This window comes from Nannobrachium achirus (genome assembly GCF_963921795.1).
Source record: "Nannobrachium achirus genome assembly, chromosome: 24".
Lineage (NCBI taxonomy): Eukaryota > Metazoa > Chordata > Actinopteri > Myctophiformes > Myctophidae > Nannobrachium > Nannobrachium achirus.
The window spans coordinates 24,297,170-24,324,272 of record NC_137831.1 but is presented as its reverse complement, the minus strand read 5'-3'; the positions used below and the strand labels follow the sequence as shown (position 1 = coordinate 24,324,272).

At 40.8% G+C, this 27,103-nt stretch overlaps 1 protein-coding gene across 5 annotated transcripts in view; it reads right to left on the bottom strand.

Annotated features, from left to right (window-relative positions):
- Nucleotides 1-24,369, bottom strand: part of LOC308280532 (abl interactor 2-like) — a 28,039-nt gene extending 3,670 nt beyond the window's left edge. For 2 of the 5 annotated variants that reach the window (XM_080720845.1, XM_080720841.1), the window contains exons 1-3: nucleotides 14,285-14,579; nucleotides 4,108-4,275; nucleotides 1,210-1,386 (exon numbers count right to left, since the gene is read on the bottom strand). In XM_080720845.1, coding sequence (XP_080576971.1) covers nucleotides 1,210-1,386; nucleotides 4,108-4,170 — 240 coding nt within the window. In that variant the 5' untranslated portion in view covers nucleotides 4,171-4,275; nucleotides 14,285-14,579. Of the gene's footprint in view, nucleotides 1-1,209; nucleotides 1,387-4,107; nucleotides 4,276-6,237; nucleotides 6,709-14,284; nucleotides 14,580-16,001; nucleotides 16,087-17,297; nucleotides 17,396-24,311 lie in introns of those variants that run through there. The other 3 variants (XM_080720842.1, XM_080720843.1, XM_080720844.1) reach the window with 3 other exon arrangements.
- Between the last annotated feature and the right edge of the window lie 2,734 nt (nucleotides 24,370-27,103).

Here is a 27,103-nt window from a genome sequence, read left to right as displayed (position 1 = left end):
GACGATTATGAAATATAATTATCTCAAATAATTGCGATTAAGAGATTATGTATTATGACAGGTCTAACAATAGCCGTCCACTAAGATCGAACACACTGCTGTGCTCTGACAGACATCGGTTATACTTTGCTAAGTAAAAAAAAAAATAACTTCATTCTTCCAAATCAGGTATAGGGGAAACCTTGGATACCGTAATATCCCCATTTCACTTACATTTTAGGAATGGACAGGAACCTTCAAATAACACTGAGTTACATGCCAAAGCTGACACAGCCATTCTGAATGATACAGTCAGCGGTTTAAGAGCTGGAGACATCAGGCAGGCATTTTGTAAGTAAAGCACAATTAAACTTTGGTAGACGTTTGGGTTTTGTAGTTACCTTGCCATGATGTCACTCCTAATATTGGCAAGACAATATTTAGATACTTGTGCCGTAGATTAAAAATGTATAATCCAAAATATTCTCCCCATTAACTTATATAGCATGGCGAAACAGGTCTCAAAGTCACACTTTTAAATACACCAACTAACAAAGTGGATTCTGCCAATGTATTAGAAAACCTGACTCTGCGTTTTTCATCTGTTTACAATAACAGGTACTATCGTTTCTTACACTCGCAACAAACATAGTGAGTCACGTAAGCATACTTACCGTAAACTCTTAATCGTAAAATAAACACAAGTTAACATTTTCATATCTAGAAAACGCAGGTTTTGTTACATATTGTCACAATCTGTGTTCGTTTGTGAGCTACAGCAGTGGTTCTCAACCTTTTCAGGCCACAACCCCCCAAATAATCATATTTTAATTGGGGACCCCCGCACCCTGATGAGCACTAAGAGATGAGGCATTACATTTTGTATAACACGGTTCTATTGTGAAAATAGCCGATCTACATGCTCACAACGACTCATGTTGTAGATCGGCTATTTTCACAATTTCTGCCTCTAATATTAAAAAGTCCTTAAATTGTCACTTTAGAAATGCGCAGATATCCTCTATACACTTAAACTTTATGTTGGTTTGTTTACTGTTGACTGAGAAAACAATGTTGCACATTAAGTTAATCATCTGGGGACCCCCCAAAATAAAGTGGGGACCCCCCTGGGGGTCCCGACCCCCCAGGGGGGGTCAGAGAACCACTGAGCTACAGTAGTGTGACTTTGAGACCTTGTCTCGTACCGTGGACTAGCAGGGCGGAGCCTACCTTTACGCCGTGACCCATGTCGTCCAATAGGCTGTAGTCGATGGGCTTGCGGATGTAGCGCACAGGCCTCTCGGGATTGGCCGGGGCGATGATCTTGTGCGTGCGCGAGGTGTTCTTATTGGTGGTGAGGATGCCAATCTCCCGCCTGGCCACCTTCTCTTTGTGGATGTCCACCGTCTGAGGAGATGGAAGAGGTAGAGGAGGAGGAGGGGGGTTTTAACCTTTCCATGTGGGATGTGGATATGTCATAATGCAGGGGTCTTTCAGTCCCTTAGTTGGGAGAGAGATGAAGCAGGGACCCCCACAACCTTTTCATAGATTCCATATTTAACCACTTGAACCGTCAATACTTGATAAACTTGACCTTTCACTGTGTACTTAGTCTGCTAATTTTCTCCTCTACACCAAAGCTCTTTGCCGAAAATAGCCGATCTACAAGCTCACAACGCCTCGCAGCGGGGGCGTTTCCTTGTAGATCTGCAATAGTTCTGGCTTAAGTTCTCAGAATATGGACACTAAGGTTCAAGTGGTTCATATAAAATGGGAGAAAAAAAAACTTTCTATCACTCAACGATTTGGAGGACCCCCTGTTGAAGACCCTTGTCATAATGGATATGTACATATATTATTGCCTTTATATTGTTTTTTTTTTGTTGCATATTGCATATTGTTTAGTGGATCACGATCGACATGTCAATCTTCAAAGCCGTCACAGTCGATGGGAGAGGAGGCAACGGACGGCTTGAAAAGGTTGGTCATCACTGGTTTAGACTGATGCTAGGTTCTTAGTTTACCTACTGTATGATCCTAGTTTACTGAGGCACTACACTGTTTCTCTCAACCAACTCAGTGGCCTTGTGATTAGAGTGTCCGCCCTGAGACTGAGAGGTCCGGGTTCAATCCCCCGGCCGGGTCATAGCAAAGACTGCTTGGCACTCAGCATCAAGGGTTGGATTGAAGTCCTTATGACATACTAGTGTCATGTCCAGGGGGTTTACGTGTACATCAAGCTGCTAAGGAAACAGGAGATAGGATCCTGCCCTATGGGCCTCAGAGCTCGGCAAGGCTTACTTACACGGTCTCTCTGCATTTGATGTACAGTATGTGTAAATTATGTCGTTATAAGTGGAATTCTTAAAAAATGAAAAACATTCGAAATGCCTAAAAAGAGAATGTGTTGAGAGGAAGAGAATTCTTTCCTTGTACATTCAGTCTCATGTCTAACATATGATAGGGATCACAAGCAAATGAAGGGTTGTGGTGATGCAGGTCTATACTCACAGACTGCATTCTTCTTCACCCCTGTGGTTTTACAACCTGTTCACGTTTAATTGCACAAACCCAAGAGGACACAGTCTACCAAATGCGTAAATTGAAAATGAAACCGTAAATTGATATTGTGGTTGATATTGTGGGGAAGACTATTGGTGCTTTCAAAAACCATTTACACTGAGATCTCTGATAAATAAATCATCAGTAATGCCTATATAATAATTAAGCGGTTAAAGGCAAACTATAAAACATCTATGACTTGAAAACCAGGAAAATGCAACACCAAATTCACCATATTACGATTACAAAACCACAAACATCGTCTTCACCAGCCCCTGCCTGTGTGCAATGTGCATGCGTGTGTGTAGGGCTGTCACAATATGACATTTTACATGACGATTAATTGTCACTCAAATAATTGTGTTTTTGTCGTTGACAATTACATTTCTGTTTGGCTTGTAGAATTTGAAGTTGCAGATTGAACATGGCAGATATGACACATAACCTAAATATACAAAAGAAATTACTGACATATTTGACAACTTTATACTTAAAAAAAAAGAACATTGATAGTGGAAATACAACACGTCGCGATGCGACGCGTTGTGAGCTTGTAGATCTGCTATTTCCACTATTTTTGAAAACGTTATGAACATTTTTCAACGATTACGGAAACGATTATGTCAAAATGATTGTGATTATGTCAAATAACAACGATTATTTAATACAGGGTTCCCACACATTTTTACCAATTAATTTCCAAAACCTTTCCAAAACTTTTCCAGAATATTTAACCCAATTTCCAGGACTATATAACAATAATTCAGCTCAATAACAAGTCGCTTACTCCTATGCACAATGCCCAAAGACAGGTAGTGTATGCAAGTGGTTCTCAACCTTTTCAGGCTGTGACCCCCGAAATAATCATATTTTAACTGGGAACCTGGCACCCTGACGAGCACTAAGAGTTGAGGAATTTTGTATAACACGTTTCTATTGTGAAAATAGCAAATCTACATGCTCACAACGAGGCGTTGTTGTGAGCATGTAGATCGGCTATTTTCACAATTTCTGCCTCTAATATTTGACAATTTGGCCAATGTTTAATTTGTCATTTCAGAGGTATTAACACCAGTAAGACTCCCTAATCGGGAGATAAGCGACCGTTGGTCGCTTATCTCCACAAACAATATGTCAAAATCGTCTAGGAAGGATGGTGTGAGTCATGCTGGCAGTATGACATCACACCGTACACAAATGACCCTTATATAAGACCGGCATTATCTACCGACAGATTAGTAACAAGATGTCAAAATCGTTGAAGGTTGAATCTCCAGATATGGAGATAACCAATACATCCCTCCATATATGGAGATAACCGACGAGTCTCACTAAGTCCGACCGACGGACGGACGGCCGGTGGAGGTTTTCATAGTAAACTGCTCCCTTACGGTCGCAAAAATCAATAACCAAAGACAATGCATATCTATTTTTTCCAGGACCTTCCAGGACCCTTGATCAATTCCAAAACGTTTCCAGTACTGGAAAAATATTTTTCTAATTTCAAAATATTTCCAGGAATTTCATGACCGTGGGAACCCTGTAAATACATTGTGACAGGCCTACCTGTGAGATGTGGTTGATGGAGGACTCCATGCGGCGGAGCTGGGAGGCCTGGATGTCCAGCATCTGGAGGACATTGTTGGCCAGTGTGTTGATCAGGTAGGCCACGCTGGCCAGGGACTGGGTGGTGTAGTTCTTGGTCTCCTCCAGCGCCCTGTGCTTATCTGGTGACTGCAACACAAGGGACAGAACGGGAATATTAAAACCCCTTGCCACCTAGAAGAGTCCCTATTTAGGGCCAATGTTGGTTCCCATAACCCTGAGGGTGTACTGAATGGAACCAAATGGACCCAAAGAGAAGAGCCCAGGACATCACTGTGAGAACAACTGCTATAGGTAAACATTTCCTAACATTTTCCAATTAAACAATTGATAGATATTCAAGCTCACGGGATCGAAAAGTAGTGAAAATAACTGATCTACAAGCTCACAGCCTGTGAGCTCTTAAATCTGCTATTATCACTTTCTTTAAATTTATGTTAAGTAGATAGTAGATAGATATGGTAAAAGTCAGTCTATGTAGGAAACTGGGGAGAAAAAATAATTAATGATTTGGCTACGAGACCACGACCCAAAGATGGGCCCCGAAACAGTGCTCTGAACAACGCCCTGTGTTTATCTGGTGATCGATCACAGGAGGAAAACAGTAGCACATTACAGTACCAATCTATATCAGGAGGAAAATATTACTTTTTTTAAGTGAGCACTGGGCTTGATAAAAATGCAGCAACATGATGGATACAAAAGAGATTTCACAAGACATTTCACTGCATAACCGCCATCAAATGGAACAGGGACCTTTTGAACATTGCCTGGTGAGAAGTGAGAAAAGTGGAAGTGGAGTCAGTCAGACGAGGACTTGGTTAGATTCCTTGACCCGTGACTGTGTGTTGTGTTCATCCCTAGGAAGGAGAAACCACCCCAAGTGGAACGTGTCAGTAATGAACATTACTTTTATGTTCCAGCCACAGTGAGGACCGTTCCTCCTTCTAGACAGCGGCGTGTTACTGACACAGGGAGGTCAAAGATGCCCTTTCTTGTTTTCAACTACAAGTCTATTGCTAAAGGGCATCTTGAAATGGGCTGACGTGGGGATCAAACCCACCGAGAGATCTTTATTTACAAGACAGTCCGTCTAAACAGCAGCCCACGCTGCTGCCAAAACTTGCGCACCTTCCTGTACAGAGCAAGAATGTCAGACTGAGTCCCAACAGTACCACTGAGAGAGGGACTCTACTGTAGCAGAAGTTTCCACTTCATTATCTGAACAAGTGAGTCAACTTTACAGAAGTCCAAGACACTGTGTCATTTGCAGAATAGTACAATAACTTCAGGCAAGTAAAAGAAGGACGAAGGGGGAAAAAAAGAAAAAGAAAAACGCCCAGCATATTTTCGGATTTCAGGTTAATCGAGTTTTGATTATCTCGTTATTTGGAATTTCCATTTAACATTCTTGCTATGTAGATAATTAAGGTATTTTGCTGCCATCAGTGTCAGGCAGCATTATGCATAATGTTAGAAGATATGGTGGACACATGTAGCCCGGAGCTCATATATGGCAAATCATCAGTGTTTGGAGCAATGAGAAAACATTTCCTTATCTATTCCTTGACCACTTAAACTTACATAATTGAAGGGTCCATCAGGGATCTGTAAATCTGTACACTGAATCTCTTTGCTGGAAATAGCCAATCAACTAGGCAATCACAAGTAACACGCCATAATTTTGCAGAATGTTCGCTTATTGTCCAAGATATTCCAGTGTCCAATGCACAGAAAAGGGATGCTAGAGTTCATAATAGTAAAAGGGAGAGCGGGCAATCCACTTCCCTTTCAGCATATGACGGACGGTAACAAAAGCTGAGAGGACACGCAATGCCGCTATCGTATCTCCCACTCAGCTTTGTCCCCGCTTTCTGACAGGGAAACAAGAAGAGATTCAATCCCACTCTGGCAGGGTTCCTCCAGACAGAGCTGTGGAATGTAACCACAACACTGTCCCAGGTGCTTTTTCTTCTCTTTTCTTTTTACACCCACTTTGAAAACCTCAACTAAAAACCACACGGTCCAAATGAGACAAAGAGCTTCCGGCTGATATTATTTAATTCTTTCCAGATAAGGAGATCATTTCACCTGTTAGCAATTATCTAAAAAGCTGGGGGTGGCGGGCTGAATGTTTGTGGTGAGAGCAGAATCCCAGCCAGGGTACCTCCTGTTCTGTGGGAGGTTTGAACTGCTCCAGAGCTGCAACTGTTAGGCCTGAACCTGAACACAATTTCAATTTTCAGTTAACAATGTTTTAAGTCCTTCGCTGACAAAAGTCCATTATTGAATGATGAACTAAATGCATTGCCATTCTAAATTCAACACTTCAAACTGTCTATCTGTCTTTTACTAACCACATTAAAAGACCATAATAAATCATTCTGATCTCTAAATATCTACTTTTAGTCTCAACCTTTCCGCTTACCAATATTGAACACGTCAGTGAAACTGATCAATTCTGATAAGACAAAGCCTCTGTGTGTAAATTTGAGTGTAAAAAATGTCTTGCATTTTTGGGAGGATCGTGCTGAATATCGTCACTGTCGGGCAGAAACCTTGTATCTCCCAAGTTTCAAATGTGTACGTCTTTTGGTACAGCAAAGGCCCGTTTCATCATACAAGACCGTCGCACAAAACTAGTGAAAACAACAGATCTACAAGCACACAACGCCGGCGTTGTGTGCTTGTAGATCGGCTGTTTTCACTAGTTTAGTTAATGTTTAGATGATTATACAAAATGAATGGTTTTGGACATACAAGGTTTCCACCCGACAACGACGATATGAAGCACACAAACAGCTGCAATTTGCTCCAGAGGAATTGCAAAAAATAAGTGATTCGAGCCAAAAGGTCGAGCCGTAGGCAGACAAACAGGACCATCAAAGTACATAAGGACCAGCTAATGTTTTCTGGACGGATGCTGTGTTCTACGGGAGATGGGACACTTCCTTCCTCCTGCGTTAAGCACTACACTAACATTACTCCTGTCCTGTGATGTCTGTCTGTCTGTACTGAATGATCCCACACCACACTTTTCCCTCCCTTTAATATTAGTTTTCAGGCAGTTTCTGTGTTGTTTAGACACAGTGAAGAGAAAGAGAGAGAGGGAAAAAGAAGACAGGCAGCTCCACAACACTGTAGCTGTTTTTTTTTGCATTGCTAAGATTGTTCCTAATTCAACAACGAATAAATTAAGGTCCATTCAAGTTGGTGTAAGTGATTTTTCTGTGGTCAAATTAAGCGTTAAATAGCTCTATATCCTGATGCAATCACAGTGCTATAGAGTGTTTGTCCAGTAACAGGTAGGGTTGGAGGCGGTAACCGCCGTACCGCCGTACCGCGGTATACCGAGGTCTACCGCGGTGTCATTGTGCTTACCGCGGTAAAAAGACAAAAAAAAGGTCTATTTTATATTGGAAAACAAGCGAGTTTTAAAACGGGGGAGAAGCGAGGACCGCATGCGCTCCATGCCGCTCTGCTCTGGGCCGTGTACCACACGTTGGTACACCAGGAAAATGCAACACCAAATTCACCATATTACGATTACAAAACCACAAACGTCGTCTTCACCAGCCCCTGCCTGTGTGCAATGTGCATGCGTGTGTGTAGGGCATTTTCCTGGCATTACTCGGGCAGTCAGGCTGTGTCGCCTCTCCACTGTGGAGAGGTGACTTTTGGGAAGATGATTGCAATATTTTGGCTTATCGCCGAACCTTAATTAATAGATACGGGGGTGCGGTAATTACCGCAGTACCGGCGGTAAATGGGAAGACGGTAATCGCGGTAACAAAATGTCCATACCGCCCCAGGCCTAGTAACAGGGTGTCTTTTTTTTCAGTCAGGATACCAATTTCATCCAATCCGGGGAGAAAACTCAATCAGGATAAAAAACAATGAAACTGGAAGTGATGAAAAACAAAAGATGAGTTGGCAAAATTGGAACTGGAAAAAACTCAAATTGAAGCTGAAATATTGGTATTCTCCTGACTGGATGAAATTGGCAACCCGCCTGAAAATGTATTTATTTATTTTCTGTTTATTAAGTGCTGGAGTGATGAAGGGGAAACCCCTATTACTGAACAAACATTTGAGAGCAAGCAATGATTACCATCAGAATATAAAGCTTTAACTGTTTAAACATAACTTACAGCACCTTTAAATATCCAATACGAGCCAATGCTTAATTGTCAAGGCAAGAAGTGTTAATAATGTTATGTAACAGTTATGAAAGGATTTGTTTAAAAACTTTTAAAAGACTCATCTCATTGGAATTTTTAGCCGCACTAAACAGTGCTTCAGGTACCTCAACCTGAACCTAGTATGGAGATTCTTATCATAACCGATCGGCATGAAGATAAGCAACTATAGGAAAATTGGGCCTGTCCCATGTTGAAAAGAATGTGTCTTGTCCAGCGAGGGCAGGGTGCATTGTGGGTTCAGTTGGAATCACTGTGCGAGACTGGCACCATCAATCAAGAACGAGCTAAACAACATAATGTAATACGAAAACACCCATGTCACCTATTGAAGTGACCTTGAGCGAAAGATTACAACAAGCTCTGTCTGCTCAATCACCCATTCATTACTCTAGATAAGCGCAACAGATAAACACCTGCAATGTAAACAGACTGCACATTTTGAAACGCAGAACTCTTGACGTCCATTACGATCGAATGTCTTGTACCATTCATTTGTTGGGTTGTACCCCCAGCCCCAGCCCCAAGACGTGGCACTCAGTTTACACTAAAGTACCAAAATGGAAATATTATTAAATATGATATTATTATTTTTGATTTTTTTGGACATCTTCTGCTTTATTTGACAGAGAGAAAGTAGGTCTGGGCATATATTTAGAACCAATAATCGACACGTTGTGAGCTTGTAAATCTGCTATTTTCACATTTTCTTAAAATAGTTCATTACTCGTAATTGAGGCAAACATTTGAAATAATCAGGATATTGATTTGACAAGAACACATTTCTGTGTCGTCATTGCTGTTGTATCCTACAGACTCACCTGCCAGTGAGGAGCCCCCACCAGGAGGTCATAATGAATTGCATTTTTATAATGAATTGATTTTTTTCCAAGTGCACAAAACGCTTTACAGTGGTTCATTCATTAGGAGTTGAACCGAACAATCGATGCCAGCATCCTCACTTCCCACATTCATACACCAATGTTGGCAAGCTGACAGCGACCGACACATTAATTGGAGGCAAAATGGGGTTCAGTGTCTTGCCTAGTAAGGACACCTTGATATGTGGACAAGAGGAGCCGGGATTCGAACCGCGGACCCACAGATCATTGGACGACCTGCTCTACCTCCTGAAACACAGCCGCCTTATATATACCGTACGTATGGCCAACCTTCCCTACGGACAGGTGCCGCCGCAGCCCATAGGAGTACGGGCAATGACCGATATCACCCTCCACGCCCGGCTTCCCTCCCCCGAACACGGACCATTATTGTGTCCGCATAGACGCCTGACAAAGCCAGATGCACCACGGTGGGTTCGAACGCACAACCTCCATGGTGGTGGGCAGGGACTTTACTACTGTGCCACCCGAGCGCCCTGCTACTGTAAATCTTTTTAAACTAGCCTCTGTACATTACATGTACTACAAAATGTAACCTGTGTACACTCTCAGAGTTACAAACGGATAAATTAAGACTGAGAATTTTCCTGTGTTCACTCCAAGTGTTGGCTAACAACGCATGCAACAATTAGTCATGCATGCAACGGCCGCAAATAAACCAGCAAGGAAAAAGAAGGGTGCAGCCAAAATGATCTACTGCCCAACCCAAGCATGAGGACAAGCAGGTTATTAACAAAAATTAAAATCGTGTAGGACATTGTACCCACATGGCAGCAATTAACTTTGTTGTCCACCACAGTGCCTAATAAATCCACAAATGTGTATCAGCATCTTATAGGTCTTCGAGATTCTCAGAATAGAATCTCTTATTAATGATGGATGATCATGTGCCAAAATGGCTTCTAGAGAAAAACTAAAAATATCGACCACGGTTTAGCTGGAGGTAAACTAAAGGCCTGGCTACTTGCCTTGTAAACAGACCAATTATCAAAGAGGAAAAAAACACCAGATTAACTCATAAGACTGCAAGCATCCCTCCCACAGGGGTGATGATGAGGGATGAACTGATCTGAATTCTAAAATGAATCAAACACCATGTTTTAGTCAAAACTGAGTATGAGAATAGGACCTACTAAATGGTAGATACTAGACAGAGATGCATTTGTCAGGCAAGGCAACTACAGTATTTTCTGGACTATAAGGCGCACCTGACTATAAGGCGGCTTAAAGGCGCACTGTCAATGAATGGTCTATTTTCAAACTGTTTTCATATATAAGGCGCACCTGACTATAAGGCGCACATAATAGACGCTACCGTTGCGTTATGCATCAAACAGATGGAGCTGTGCTAAAGGGAATGTCAATGTCAATGAATGATCCATATATAAGGTGCACTGGACTATAAGGCGCACTGTAGTTTTTTGAGAAAATTAAAGGCTTTTAAGTGCACCTTATAGTCCAGAAAATACGGTAGTTGCCAGACAATTTCCCCCCATTCTGTCTACCTGGCTTTTAACCCATTAAAACCAGGGAAAGCATCATTTTAGATGATATCGATATTTTATAAATATTAGATTTTGAACAAATATTTTTTAACACAAACATTTTAAATTCAAATTTTGCTTCTCAGGGTCTCTGCCGTTGAAACAAAAATAATTGAGATGGGGGTCAGCAGCCAAATACATATAATTTTGGGGGTCATTGAAATTAGAAGGTTTGAGAACCACTGATATAGAAACATGTTACCACTGATATAGAAACATACATGTTTTTCAGAAAGCTTTGAAGTCTTATTTTTAGAATCAGCCCCAGGTCTTAATGGATTTTACCAATCCAAATACCTGTAGCACCCCAAATCAATTCCCCTAAAGTTAGAAATTAAGCCCCTACACCGCTATGAAAATATGAATTCAACGTGTTGCTCAATCAGTCGACAGTCGGTAGCAGCACGAGGCTGATGATAAATGCAGGTGACAATATCAATCTGACAACAGTGGAGAAAATCTCACAGGGTGACATGCAAACTAAGTGGGGCAACCTGCCAGCCGGCAAGATGCGATTCACCCGGAGGGGCCGACACCTTCCGTCTTACCTGTCAGACCCGATCGACTGTATTCATCAATGATGTCAGATTTTTTTGTTTGGCACGCTGCCAAAAAAAAAAGCCTCTTCGCTCACTACAAACAGTGATTGAGATGGGACCTCTAGTCCGGTAATTACAGGAGGCCTGTGTGCATTTGTGGGATTAGAGAAGTTCTGCCACAAACAAGATACAGGCTATTTCCACAGCTACATTCATTCGTACTTAGCTCATCTGATCACAAGATTGGAAAGGAAGTAGGGATGGACATCGGTATCGGCCAATATCAGAAATCGGCAGGTATCATATCAAACCGGCCAAATCGGTGATCGGCAGGTCACTGACATAAATATGCCAAAATCGGCCAATTGTATCTCTTGCACTGCACAGCATGATGCTCGGTCCTGTGACGTAAACATTAGCAAGTAGCAGCCAGTCTACTTAGTGGCAGCCTACAGAATACAGATGGTGCTGATTACCTTTGCAATGTAAGGATATATTCCATAATCCTGTGTCAATGTCGTCTCAAAAAAGAAGGGAAAAAAAGCATGCGTCACCTGCTTTCCTCCTGCCTAGTCCAGACGGTCATACTAGACTGGATATTGTCTGTGATTTTGGATATTGTACTATTGTGATTGATTTGGCATTAGTGTTCTTCTAGCTTATTGGTACTCAAATTGAAGTATGTCTTGTAGGCCTACTTGGCCTGAAACAAAAGGGTATTGGAGCAACCCTATTTCCTAGTTCTTAGCTAAAGAAATCGGTATCGGAAAAATCGGTTTTGGCAGGTCAGACCTTCATAAAACCGGTGGATCGGTATCGGCCAAGAATTTTGCAATCGGTCCATCTCTAAAAGGAAGTGTTTCATGGACATGAGGCAGGCTTACACAGTAGAATCTGTCAGTGTTAATTAATTCATCCATTTGTAACTCAGAGTACACAAATGTAACCAAATGGACCACCTCACAGTTAAATCAAAGACACATGAGCCTATACAGACAGACACTCATTCAACACTATACAACACTTCTATAAGATTCCCTTCTTCTTAGCAGATGGCATTTTATTCTTTCTCACCCCCAGACACTGCTAGATTAACTGAAGCACAAGGCAATATTAAAAGTGATAAATAACCTCAGCTATAAAGCCATGCCAGGGTATAAACATTTGCTGTAATTACGTGCATATTTCAAATATCTGCCAGGGCAGCAAGATTAGTTTGCACTTTGCAGTGTATCTGCATGCATAGGAATGCATCACACCTACCAACCCCTCATGTAATACATACATCACGAACTGTAATTCATGTCTCTTTTAAAAATAAAAAAATATTTTTGAATTAGGTTGTTAGTCTAGATTTCTGTCAATCAAAGCCATTAAGCGCTGTAATGTGTCTGTTTTGCAACATGCCCGGGTAAATGCATGATCGATACGTTGCTGCAGATGCACTGATTGATTTGTATTGATTTGACGGGGCCGTCAACCCAGAGCGGGCTGACTGCTTCACATCCGTGGGTGATGACGATTCTACAACGGAATCGGTGACCCATCGAAATGTGTTTTAAATTTGTTCCCCAAACAGTGGGTCGGGGACCCATTTGTGGGTCGCAGACATGTCTTTATGGGTCATTATTTTTTGTTTCCTACATTTTGTTCTTTTTTAAATATAATTTCAAAACATTTTCAAAAAACATTCCTCCAAAAAAGCAACACTTTTCATGGATAAAATGAAAATCAATGATTTTTTCCAAGTAATTTCTAATAAAAAAATCGAATAAATGCCATAAATCAGAACACATGTCTAAAAGAAGTACTGAAAATAGCGCGAAGCAACGCGTTGTGAGCTTGTAGATCTGCTGTTTTCACTAGGCTAAAGGGAACCACTGGTTTGCAATATACATCTCTCAGGTTTAAATTTTACACTTTGGAGTTGTATTTTAGATTAGTTCTAACCGTTGCAAAACAGCGAGTGCCTGAGGCGCAGTATTCGATGGGTCACCAATGTGCGTGTAACACGGAAGCTACATAGGAGCTAGTATGGCTAACTAACACTATATAGATCACTATTAGACTTGGTTTATCGAACACGTGAAACACTAGCCTACATTAACAACCATTACATCAAAAAACGTAATTTGTAATTAAGTGCGACTGTCTTGTTGTTTTAATGACTGAACAGCTTCTGTTAGGAGAGAAACTGCCTGCACCCGAGAACAAGGATAACGCACCAAGGAAACGTCGGTGACGTCACCAATACGTTTAGTTCTGATATGACTAATGTAGATTGCTTCATTTCTAGATCTATTTTTAAGCACACACAAAAAAAAGACGACTGTTAATAGGTGATAGCTCTGGTCCATAGCGTTAGTGGGAGAACTCCACTAACGCTAATATGGACCAGAGCTAATTAGGTGAAAACTGCTCTTTTTGCAAGCTTTAACAAGCAACAATTATTTAACAATTTCCAAGAATTTAACAAATTGACTAATGAACTTATTTTGAAACGTTATGTTCATCATTCATGTAAAAGCCCAAATCCTACATTCACGGTTTGAAAATGAAGTAAATTCCATCAACCCAAGGGAAAAGGGGAAAATACAAAATCTGTAGCAAACTGTCAAGGAGTGAACTTACAAAAATTCAAGAGACTCCCACTAACTTGCAATTACATAAAACGTAATTACTTAATGTGTATTATTTATAATGTATTAATAATTAAATTAAAAACGAAAGAAAATAATGTCAAGAAAAACAATGACATCTGCGAACAGGGTGATGTCGGTGACGCATCCTTGGCTGCGTGCTGCCTGCACCACATCGGCAGCTCGTTAGCCACACAGATAGCTTAGCATCATTAGCATCAGTTCGCCCACTGTGGCTCTCTCTCTCTTTGCCAGGCGTGTTTCGTTCTTTATCGCCGCCGCACCGTCAAACACGTCCGCCCCGACGACACGTACCTGAACATAGTTGCTTTCACAATACTCCGCGACTCTTTCCAAGTTGGTAAAACTGTCTAAGGCTAGGGCTCCACCAAAATGACGGCGTCGTGCCGGCGTCGGACGCCGTCAAAAAATGAACCGGGGCGAATTTAACCTCGCCTACCAGGCTAGGGCGAATTTGAGCGTCCGACGCGGACGTTGACGTCGGCAGTGGAGCACCCTTCATTGATTAAAACGGGAGCGTTCCCTGCGTTGACGTTGACGCGACGCTCGACGCGCTCGGTGGAGCCGGGGGGTTATAATGCACTGCGTCCAGCTGGGATCTCCTCTTCCAAAAGCATTTGTAACTCCGCCATTTTCACATCTTTAGCTCTGTGTGTGTGTGTGTGTGTGTGTCTGTGTGTGTGTGTGTGTGTGTGTGTGTCTGTGTGTGTGTGTGTGTGTGTGTGTGTACGCGCGCGCGTTGTGTTGGCTCACTAGTGCCACTCAGGACATGTGCGCTACTACAGGGCTCTCCCACCCAATTAAATAATTATTAAATACTGTATATAAATAATAAATAATGTGGCAGCTACTGCAATGGTCTAAGGAGCCTTTTATGTGCACCAACCAGTGAAGCCATCATCGCATCTTGAAATGGAAGAGTCTCTAAAACTGACACACTGTCGAACGCTTTCTATTTACACCCACACAATTTAGGCATTTATCCAGAGTGACTTCTAATAAGCACATAAATCAAATGCAGACTTGCAGAGAGACAGTGTAGTAGTGCCTCAATAAACTGTTTGATGCTGAATGTAGGAGAGAGAGAAAAAAACAAGGAGCAGACAATCTAAATACATGATATGAATCTCAATTCAAATTGAATACAACACATTAGTACAGATGTCTAAAGCAGGGGTCTTCAACAGGGGGTCCGGGACCTCAGAGTTACTACAGGGGGTCTGACAACTTAAGCCAAAAATAGCAGATCTACAAGCTCACAACGCCTCGCAGCTTGTAGATCTGCTATTTTAGGCAAAGGCGTTTGGTATAGAGAGGAAAAAGAGCAGACTGAACGGTCAAGTTTTTAGCTGGTGAAAACCAGCTCAATATGTTGTCCCTTAGCCAATGAGGAGCAGCGTTCTAGGTGCCATCATCACCAACAAGTGCGACCTGATGACATCATAGATGTCTGACAGCATAGACCACATGAGAGTCTATGACCATACTGGTCAGTCTCAAGATGAGACTGACCAGTATGTTCATATATGGGCATTCCAAGATATTGGCTTATTGATGATAATATCGGTGATCTCCATATATGTGCAAAAAGGGACAAGGACTGACACAGAGCTCCCCACAATGTATTATTATTTATAATTATTATAATTAATTTCACCCATTGACTTGAATGGGGAAAATTCAAATGGTAAGACAGAATTCATTTGTCACGGCAACCACACGCAATTTCCCAGTTGTGATGCTAGCTCTTGTAACATTTTAACTGCAGAGGCTGGTGGTCTGTCTATTTTCATTTCATTACACAACCCCATGGTTTTGTAGATTTCTTTGGAAATTGCATTGAATATACAAGTAGCTATTTTGAGATTTGCTATGATAGTAATCTCTCGAGACAGCCTCAGAGTCTCTACAGAAAAGGGATAAGTGGGCGGTCCCTAGTCCCTTTTCGTGACGATGGCTAGCCAGAATGCTATGATAGTGATACTGAAATTGAAAAGACCTTTGTACATACCAGTAGCAGCAGTGGGCAGAAAAGCCTCCTTTACCGTTGTCGTCTTTTCCTGAATGAAGTATCAAGAAGGATTTGTCACTTACTCCTACAGGTACAAGCAGCAAAAGGTTGGTTGCATATGTTATGCAGAGACTGTGCCAAGTTCAATACATATCACGATACATGGTTAACGATACGATACATGGACGATACTGGTTCATTCATGGTGATACGATTCGATTTAATGATTTAAAATCGATATAGTAACTATTTAGCAAAGACATTAAATCTGTGTGAAAGGTGTGGATAGTGCAGGTTTTTAAGGGAAACATGTATTATTATGGATATAAATAAGTAAACACAGTGATTATCTGCCAAATACATGGACATTGTATATTGACAAACCTGCACCTTGACATGAACCCAGAGATTACACACATTTATCGATAGACCAGTGTAGCTTTATGGAAAGGAAAGTAATTAAACCCCTCATTTTTATTTTTTCTTCTTAAAAATGCTAAATACAATGCACAAGTAGGTAGTTTCGATACAATCGATTCTTTGCACTGCCGATTCGATACGATACAAAATAAAACGATACGATTCGATTTTAGCTGTTTTCATTTCGATATACTTCGATTTTTTAAGTTAAAAACGATATTTCGATACAGTTACTATATCGTTACACCCCTAGTGCCAACACAACACAAGAAGATAATAAAAATACAAATAAGTAATAGTACTGGATAAGAGAAATACAATTCAAGTAGGTAGAACAGCAGTATGATAAGTACAATATCTGTTCTATCTTTAGCAACAGTGGGGGGTGCAGGGGACGTAATCTCCAGCCAACACCAACAAATCTCAGTCAGTCCCCATTTAACTACACATCATTTTACTTGACCTTCATTCTGACATTTCTGACCACACATTGAGTCCCTCAAAAAATGTATATATATATACACACACACACACACACACACACACACACACACACACACAACGGCTATCTGTTAACCACATGAACCCTTGCGTCCCTATTCTGAGCATTTAATGATGACCAGCCAGCAAAATACTGCATGTTGTTGTGAGCATGTAGATTGGAGAGGGAAAAAAAGGGGGGCCAACTTAGTACAGACCCCTGGGGGACCCCAGTCAACAAAGTATATAGTTGAAGTGGTTAAGAGATATATATAGTCTATATGACTTGCAAATAATCTGAGCCTCCCATGAATCATTACAAGACTCTCCTTCATCAAAATAGATGCTAACAACAATGAGTCAATGTCAATGACCATAGATGCTAACAATACTGACCTGGACAATAGAGAAGATCTTTTCTCTGGTCTCTCAAACGAGCAGGTCCATTTTGAAGATGGCTCCAGGACTCCAATCTTGTATGCAACGACATTCACCTAAAAAACATAAGAAAACATTGCTAAACGATAATGATGTATGACTAATGGTGATAGATGTCCATATATCCAAACCTTAGACATTGTCTGAGATTAACTGACACAATACCATATGGGTTAATTTACAACTACTGCACAATGGGTTTCTGCTGTTCATAAAATCAACACAAACAAATTATTATTTTAGGTGTGAGTCTATTTCAAAGTCTGAGGTAAAAGTTGTGTACAGCATAAGACTGGTGAAACCATTGTATGACTGTATGTAGTTGGTTTATTTTGCCAAAAGATGGCGGAATTCACTATCAAACCGGAGAGGATGCCATGAATGCACAAACTGATCATCAACTTCTGCCAAGATTTGAAGAGAAAGATCATGGAAGGGTCACAAGTCATATCATCACATTTAAAATACAAACATAAATAGTTCTAAAAGCAAACTGGAGGAGTTGATCTGAAAACTAGGTTTTAATTTAAATTGTATTCTATAACATTATTGTCTCCTATAAACAAGGAACCCATAGATCAGGGGGACTGGACAGTTCAGTGATTGGCTGGCTGCTTCCCTCACTATTATATGGTTACTATGGTTTACATGATGATTGTCACTCAAATAATTGCGATTAACGATTTAATTGTGTTTTTGTCGCTGACAATTACATTTCTGTTTGGCTTATAGGCTTTGAAGTTGCACATGGCAGATATGAGATAAAATATAAGAAATTACTGATATATTTGAAAACTAATAGGCCAACACAGAAAACATTGATAGTGGAATAAAATAGCGGATCTACAAGCTTGCATTGCGATGCGTTGTTGTGAGCTTGTAGATCTGCTATTTCCACTATTTTTTTAAATGTTCTTTCACATGGAAACAATTATAGCGATTATGACAAACCTCAGCAACATTGGTGTGCAACCTTTTTGCTTGTTGATTTTTACATTTTTTAACATTTATCTGTATGGGTTCCCCGAATCCCCGGCACAAAATATTTTCAGATGAGGGTTTGTGGCCAAACACATTAATTTGTGTGTCCTTCCTTGACATGAAGCACCTTCAGAATTGTTGCTGTCTATGAACTTGCCTGATCATGCTTTGCCTGTCTGTCTGCTTTCTTTGTTGTGGCTGTATATACCTGTTTTCTATTAGAACAGAAATTTAATTTAGCAATGTTATGAATACAGAGAGTGATGCAGCAAAAACTGGAAAATGCAATGCAGAACAGGTCAAGGACCTCAAGGTTACCAGAGATCAGATATAAATTGCATGTCTGAAATAAAACCCAATACACAAGTAGATCATTATGCTGAAACCTTCAAATCATACCATGCACTCCTCACTTGTGGTGGACTGGTGATACAGTTGAATCATAACTTGATGTTTTTAATCCAAGGAGTTAAGCCTGGAAGATCTTTTATCTGTCAGTATTTATGTATCGATTTAATACTTGCAATACTAAAATAACAGCAAAGTGATTGCTTGTATCTTAGAGATTATATCTAATATTTGACCAATGTTTAATGTGTCATTTTAGAGGTATTAAAAATCATTCAATTGTCACTTAAGAAATGTGCATATACTCTCTATACATGATTAAACTTTGTTAGTGTGTTTACTGATGAGTGAGAAAACAATGTTTCACATTAAGCTAATCAGGTTGAGAACCACTGAAGTAAGGTATAGATATATTTTTGTTATGATGAAAAACGTATGTCCATATATACCATGGAGAGGTTATATGTATTAAAAGGAACACTTGATGATTGAAAGATACTGTATTTAAAAGGTAATCTGTATGGGAGTCAGTGATGAGTACAGTGTGGGAGTAGACATTACAACTTCTTTCCTATTATAAATGCTGAAACAGTTGGATGCTGGCTTGTTGTTGATTCTGTCTTTTTATTTACTTTTGTTGCCGTTATAACATCTATAAAAATATTGAAAGAGTAGATCAGAGCTTTTCAACATTGTTGGGCTCTGTCTGGACCCACAGCATATTTAGAAAATGTTCCTCAAGGGCCCCCTCCCCTAAACAGTATACTATATTTAGTAAATAAGAAGGCATAACAAAGTCATTTTTGGTTTTGAAACAAGATACATACATACCTTTATTATTATAAAGCACACTGTATAAGGATATTAACAAAGTTACAGAGAAGTATAAAAAGAATAAAAAAAAGAACAGTACAGTAAAGATGAAGGTACATCAAAGAAAGGGAACGAAGAATATATACATTAAGTGTCAAAAACAGTCAAAGTGAAACAGCCAACTTAAACAAAAAAGCAAAATAGCAATCCTTAAACACAACTATCAATAAATACAGCGCCAATTCCAAACAAAAGTGTCAATAACAGTCAATGCTAAAAGTATCTCACCGCCATGTCAAACACAAGCAAAATACAAATACTACTCACACAACCTTACCTTACCGATAGCTCCTTTCGGAACCCTTCACTCCACTGCTACGCAGCTCCGAGATGGGGTTCCTACTGGTAGCATGCCGGAATCCTCCGGCCGGATCGCCGATCCGCCGTTAGGGAACACTTTCTTACCTTTGGAGAACACTCTATCCAAAAAGTGACCGGTCTATAGTCATCTATAATCGTTTTACTTCTTTAAGGTGGAAGAAACTCGAAGCAAGGGGGTGAAATAAAGTTTTTATATCGCTCGAAAGACCAGCCGGCTCTGTGTTTACCCGTGTTTTCCCCCGTTGTAGTCTCGCGTGGCCAGACTGTTGCCTCCGCGATTTGGTCAAATGCTCACAGCCACGCGAGACTACAACGGGGGAAAACACGGGAAAACACAGAGCCGGCTGGTCTTTCGAGCGATATAAAAACTTTATTTCACCCCCTTGCTTCGAGTTTCTTCCACCTTAAAGAAGTAAAACGATTATAGATGACTATAGACCGGTCACTTTTTGGATAGAGTGTTCTCCAAAGGTAAGAAAGTGTTTCCTAACGGCGGATCGGCGATCCGGCCGGAGGATTCCGGCATGCTACCAGTAGGAACCCCATCTCGGAGCTGCGTAGCAGTGGAGTGAGGGGTTCCGAAAGGAGCTACCTTACCGAGTCAGTTCAACTATAGTTCCAGTTAAATAAGGCTACAGTCAGAGTCCTTGACACAGTGCAAGACAAATGAGATAAATATAGGACTGAGTCCAACTATTAGTCCGACAACCAAATCAGCAATGGTATAATTAACACCATCAATGGTCCAAAAATGCAAAACCCCATAAACCCCAGAAAAAACCCCAGAAGAAACCCCGTTAAGGGAATGACAAACATCAGAACCCCCAAAATCTTCCTCTTTGTACTCAGCCCCAGAAAGGAACTGACAACACAACTCAGAAACCTCAGAATCTTCTTCTTTGTACTCCGTTGCTTCTTCCGACCGGTCTCTACTCCGTCGCTGGCTGATCTACCATCCTCCGTCTGGGTGGTGTTGAAGGCGTTGTCCTTAACGATAACGGCTGATGACATGGTGTCATCATAAGCCGCTGCTGCTCCGCTGCTCCCCTCCCGACCACCCGCCCCAGCAATGGCGGTCTGGAGAGGCCGCGCTGCCTCCTCCTCTCCCTTTGGGTGGAGGTCGTCGTGGGGTCGGCGGTGTCTCCTCCTCTCAAACAGCGAGCGGAAGAAGGACAGGCATGGTTTCTTCTCCTCCTGGGTCTTTAGGACAGAGGACCTCTGCTGCTGCATTGCTGCTGGTTGGTGGTAGGTAACTGCTAGTTTAGTTGTGTTGTTTGTTTGGTAGTTATCTCTCTGCTTGACTGCTTCTCTCCTCTCTGCAACGACTACACCTGCTCCGCTCGTGGTGAGGCTATTTGAGCGGCGCAACGTCCAACGCTTGGCCAATCACAAGGCCGATACGTTGGGGCGGGGTTGACCATGACCAATCAGAATCAGAGTCTTGGCTCTGACAGCGACATAATGTTACCATGGCAACAACAAGTCTGACGAGATAGAAGTCAACCAACCAAACCATCAACAAACCGGGAAACGTGGCACAAGTTGATGTTGTTTGTGTTGTTGTCATGGCTACGCGTAGGTCTACCCGTTATCAGAATCAGGAGCGCAGCGCCGGTTGGAGGCGGAGCGATTTTTAAATGTCGCGCTGGTGCTCTGGTGGAAATTACGTTACATTACAATAATCACACGTTAAAAAGTCTTGGAACTCAAGTCACAAACCCTATTACAGTACATGTGATGGACAAAACCAGGGAATGGGATATTTTTTCTATTTTAGCTGTTTCTCCGTGTTTTCTGTCTGCTAATGGTGAAAACCACTGGACCGATCATATCTACGTCATCAAAGAAATCTGCGCATCTATTCTGCGCACCTTGTTTACATTTTGTAGCCTATATTTCTTCAAGGAACAGATCATCACTACAACCTTTTGTTCCGGTAATTTGTTCCATTATTGTGTTGTGTTTCCCTAAATAACATTACTATTTCATAACATGGAAATGTAACTATTATGTTGTCATGAATGTGCAAATGGCCATGCAGATTAACAAACTAGATAAAATACTGTCAGCCTGTTAAATGTGCCTATTAACTTTGTGTAGCTAGGCGAAATGGTTGAACATTAGCTGATGTAAACGTATTATCCTTATCAACAATAGTGACTATTACAATAATAAAAACGTGACTTCAGGTTGAAGAAGAAGAGCCTTTCTGTGTATAGGGTGGGCCAAATGTAGTTCTAAGAGCGGCCATTTCTTGGGTAAACACAGCCTTACACAGGTGTTCTGATTAGACTATAACATTAGTTCTATGCAATCAAACAATTGAAACACCTGTGTTTTGTCCCAGAAGATCCGATAAGGACTACAATGACGTAGCCGCTGGCACACACTATAGGACAGGCTAGCCTGGATTATGACTTGTTTGCCATCATGACACAACTCAAATAATTACATTAAAATGAAATGCTATCATTTATTATAATTTTGTATTATCATATTAAATTAGGAACTAACATGTTATTTACAAAGACATAATACAATATTATTTTGCTAGCCCACCAACATGAGTAATTTGGTACAAATGTAAGCACATTTATAGAAACAAAGCATGCTTTCCTGCATCCTGTAAAAATACTATTATTGAAGCTACCTTTCTCTCTGTTTTAGATTATGGTGACATTATATATAGGATTGCTTCTCCTTCAACTTTAAAGCGCCTTGACACTGTGTACCACTCAGCACTAAGATGGATCACTGGTGACAGCTATGGAACCCACCATTGTACACTATATGGGAACTCAGGTTTATTCTCCTTATCTGAGAGGCGTGATAAACACTGGTATCTTTTTATTTTCAAAGCTCTCTCAGGATTGCTCCCCCCTTATATTTGTTCAATGCTGAATCTGGACCCTAGTCCCTATCAGACGTGCTCAAGCGACATTTTGACGCTCAAGGTTCCATTTGCTCATACAGAGCTGGGCAAGGCAGCATTTTCTATCAGTGCTCCACTTGCATGGAACAAGCTCCAAAAATCATTAAAAATAAAATATCTGCCGGCCTTAGGCCATTTTAGGATGCTGGTTTCTAACACCTTTGTTCTAAACTGTATATGTTTTAATTAATTTAGCTTTTAGTTTCTTGAACTTTCTACAGTTTTCAAGTATTTTCTTTTTGATTTTTCAAATGATGTCTGTAAATGTATACATGTATATATGTTGTTGTTCGTTGTTGTACAATCTCGGTTGCGTTGTAAATGAGTGCTTGCGCTCAATTGTATTTCCGAGTCTAAATAAAGGTAACAAACAAACAAACATTTAACTCAACTCAATTACAAGCAACTACATGGAAAAGGAAAAACACCATATCCTTTTCACTATCTATATTAAATAAATATGAATTATCTGAAATAAATATTGAATAAATGGTTGACACTATTCTGTTTACTTTCCAGGTTAAGGACACTGTACTGCCACTGCCACCAACTGTTCAAAAAGCTCAGTTCTTCACATTGGCTACTGGTGGATAGCCTAGATGTTCAGCGGAGACGTCCTACGGTCGTGTCAACCTATTCATTTTTATCATTAACTTCTTTGAGGTTAACTAGGGTCCAGTCCAGTGGACCAGTTCCTAGAAAGGGGAGGCTAGTCCGTGGTGGGTGACGGGTCCTCTGAGGGGTTTGTCAAGATACCGGGCCTGAATGCAGGTTCAGTGGGCAGACTGGGCACCTCCTCTTAATCGCCACAGGTAGGGGCCTTTTCCACCTTTCTCCCGCCTATGGGATGAACCAGAGGTGAGCTTTTCCACCAAGAACCGAGTTGGTTCCTAACCATACTGTAAAAGTTGGTTCGCGGCCAGTTTGCAAGAACAAACCAAGGTTCCAAGAAAGTTGCCATCCCATAGGCAGGAGAAAGAACCAAAACTGGTTCTTTGCCCGTGGAAAAGGCCCTGTAGAGTTATGTCCATCTTGAGTAAAAAAATCACAACCCAGTTCCACTCAACCAACAACAATTATATTATTCTATATCAAAATATGAATTTAATGGCTGAGTGTGCATGTCCTTAATGTTGCCCCAAAAAGAAATCCAAATCATAGTGGTTTCGTGGAATGACTTTTATTCTGAAAGTTCGAGTCTCGGAGGGAAAGTGCCTTCTACGGAACCCGAGGAGGCTGAGGACTACAGCAGTCTGCAGACATACAGAGTTTGTCTGTAATGAAACCAATAATGGAAGTGTGTGTGCTGCGTGTGTGTATGTGTGTGCGTGTGTGCGTGCGCGCGCGTGTGTGTGTGTGTGTGTGTGTGATAACCCTTAATTAATAACCCAAAATACTTTTGTAGGCTACTACTAAGTACATTTTATATTCCTGACTTTTACTTGTAACAGAGTATTTCTACATTGCAGTATTGATAGTTTTACTCAAGTTTCCACTATAAGTGAGTCAGTGTGTACCCTGATTTGGGATGGAGGGAGGACGCGCTCCAGTTGGAATGGCCTCCTGGGTCTCTGGGACGCTCTGCTCTTTCATTGATGTACACCAGGGGCGTCAATTGGGTATGGCAGGGGTATGCAGCTGCCATACCCTGGGTCCAGGGGGGGAAATAAAAGTTACTTTTAAATATAAATCCATGAATGTCTCTTTGTCTATCTGTGCTGGTTATTATTATGTAAAATGCAAAATGTAACAAAATATTCTCCACACTTTTATTCTCCCCATCTTGACAAAATGGTATATTCCCAGGTTCCGCAGGTCAGCTGCACAGGTGCAATGCATTATTGTTAATTGTGTCACGTTTACTAACATGCCAAGTTTAGCTGCACTTTTCCAGGCTGCCATATCCAGCCCAAGAAACCGTAGAAATGGGGGGGGGGGGGGAATGTACTTCTTAAAATTAATGTATCATGCCTGTTGCTAAGGTATGGCAACATGACTGATGTCCCGCACGTGCAAGACACCAGTCATGTTGCCATACCTTAGCTTTTTCTGAACTGACGCCACTGATGCACACCAGGCTCTCCTCTGTCTCCCCTCTCACCTCCTGGCTCTCCTCCCTCCTGGCTCCTCCATCGTACCTCACACGCTGCTGTGCCATCAATGGCTTGTTGCCACAAATGTGTATAGGCTTAAAGAACACCACAAAAACATAAGTCAAGTTCATTAACCTATACCTTAGTCGACAACATACTATGCATTCACTTTATTTTTTATTTTTTTTATCTAGCACTGGTACCTTCCTTTTCTTAATGTAAAGCCACTTTGGGCTGCTTAAATCTAACAGAATTACATATTATTTGTAGGCCTATCGATTAAGAGAAAGAGCAGAAATCACACCATTACACTATTACACCAGCATTGCATTGTATTGCTGGTGTCGGTCCACTTTTATCAAGTTCAGAGTCAACAGCCATCTACCTGGGGATTTTAGAGCACTTTTGTGCTTCTGTACATCAACAAGCTTTATGGAGATAATGATTCCCGAAGCACTTGGCACTTGTTAAATATGAGAAACCGCATGTAACTAGTGCGTCGCTCTTATGTGATAACAAAATGATATAGGCCTACGTAGCATTTTCCTAAGATACCTGACATTGTGAAGTCATGATGCTTGACCTTTCTCAATGGCTGAAATAATTCCAATCCCCTCTCAATGCCGACCTGTTGTTTTCCAAGCTCCACACCGTTCCAACATGCCTGACATACTCACTGTGTGTGTTCTACTAAGTGTTTTGATCTGATTGCTGCTTAATGGCACATGAACATTTACCTGCTCAATGCTGTGTTACGTAATAGTATCTAATAAGTAAAAATGTACTTGAGTAAATGTATCCAAGCGTACGTCAAGTACAAAAAGTAAAAGTACTCATCAATACCTCCCCCACATATTGACACACAGACAGAACACATTAGTCAACTGTAATTGAAATGCAAATACGACCGTGGTGCTTTGTTTGTATTTGCTGTGAAGGAAAAGCATAGCAGAATATGTCTTGGTGTTTAGAAAGAGAGGAACTGTGAATTTGATTATTAGCATATCTGTTCCAACAGGCCAGGCTCTATTGTCTTGTAATGTAGCCTACCTTTTGTTACAGTGATTCTGGGGGATATGGCATTCATTTGAGGAGTTCATTGTACTTGCGTGGAGTTGGCACCCCTTATGATGAAAATGGTGTCATTATTTAGTGCTGAATTTGTGCTGAATTGTGCCGTAAATGTTATAATTTGTGCTGGTATAATTTTTGAGATATTCAAGTATATATATATATATATATATATATATATATATATATATATATATATATATATATATATATATATATATATATATATATATATATATCCCCCAAATAACGTTTGTAGTACAATCACAAGTACACCATTGGTGTGTGATGTGAATTTGGTTGTAATACATTTTAATAAAGTTATCTTTATTTTTTCCCCATTGACTTGACTGGGAAAATGTAAAAACACAAGTGTTTCGAACGAAACACCTGTTTTCTAAGCTCTGGAAATTTCCCTCTGAAATTGTACAGCCTTCAGTCCAGAGGCCTATGCATATCAAAAATAATCACACCAGTTTGCCTCATGGTGGCGCTATAAAAGCCCACTTTACATTTTGGCCCATAACTCTTGAACTGTAGGTCGTAGAATAAAAATCTCTTTTCCCCTGGCTCCCTTGGATCATGACGCAATAGGTAACATATTATTATGAAGTGTAGCACCATGAAAATACCCATAATGCTACAGCATTTGTTTTTGTAAAACATCACTTTCTTTAATTTTGCTCAATTTTAATCTGCAATTTCGATCAATAGCGAACATATTATGGAGCGTAGGACCCTTAAAATCCTTGTCGCCACTAGGGGGCTCCCATTTGGCATACTACAGCAATTAGTTTGGTTTGGTTTAAATTTGGTTTAAGTTTTAACTGCAATTTCGATCAATAGTGAACATATTGAAGCAATATGGCAAACATTAATCAAACACAAATCACAGATTTTATATTGACTGTGTCAATTCTTGTTAGCTGGTGAAAACCAGCTCAATATTTTGGTGAGTTTGTGGAGTGACTTACAGGGCACCTTTTGCCTATTGGCTGAACCATGGCACATGGTAACCGAACTAGTAAGTAGGATTGGCTAATGTTAAGGGCCAATGGCAGGGCAGTTTACCCCAGGCTATGAGAGAATGGGAGAAAGGGGCACTCCTCTGGGCTCTAGGGGAAAGGACTGGGGGGGCTGCTGGA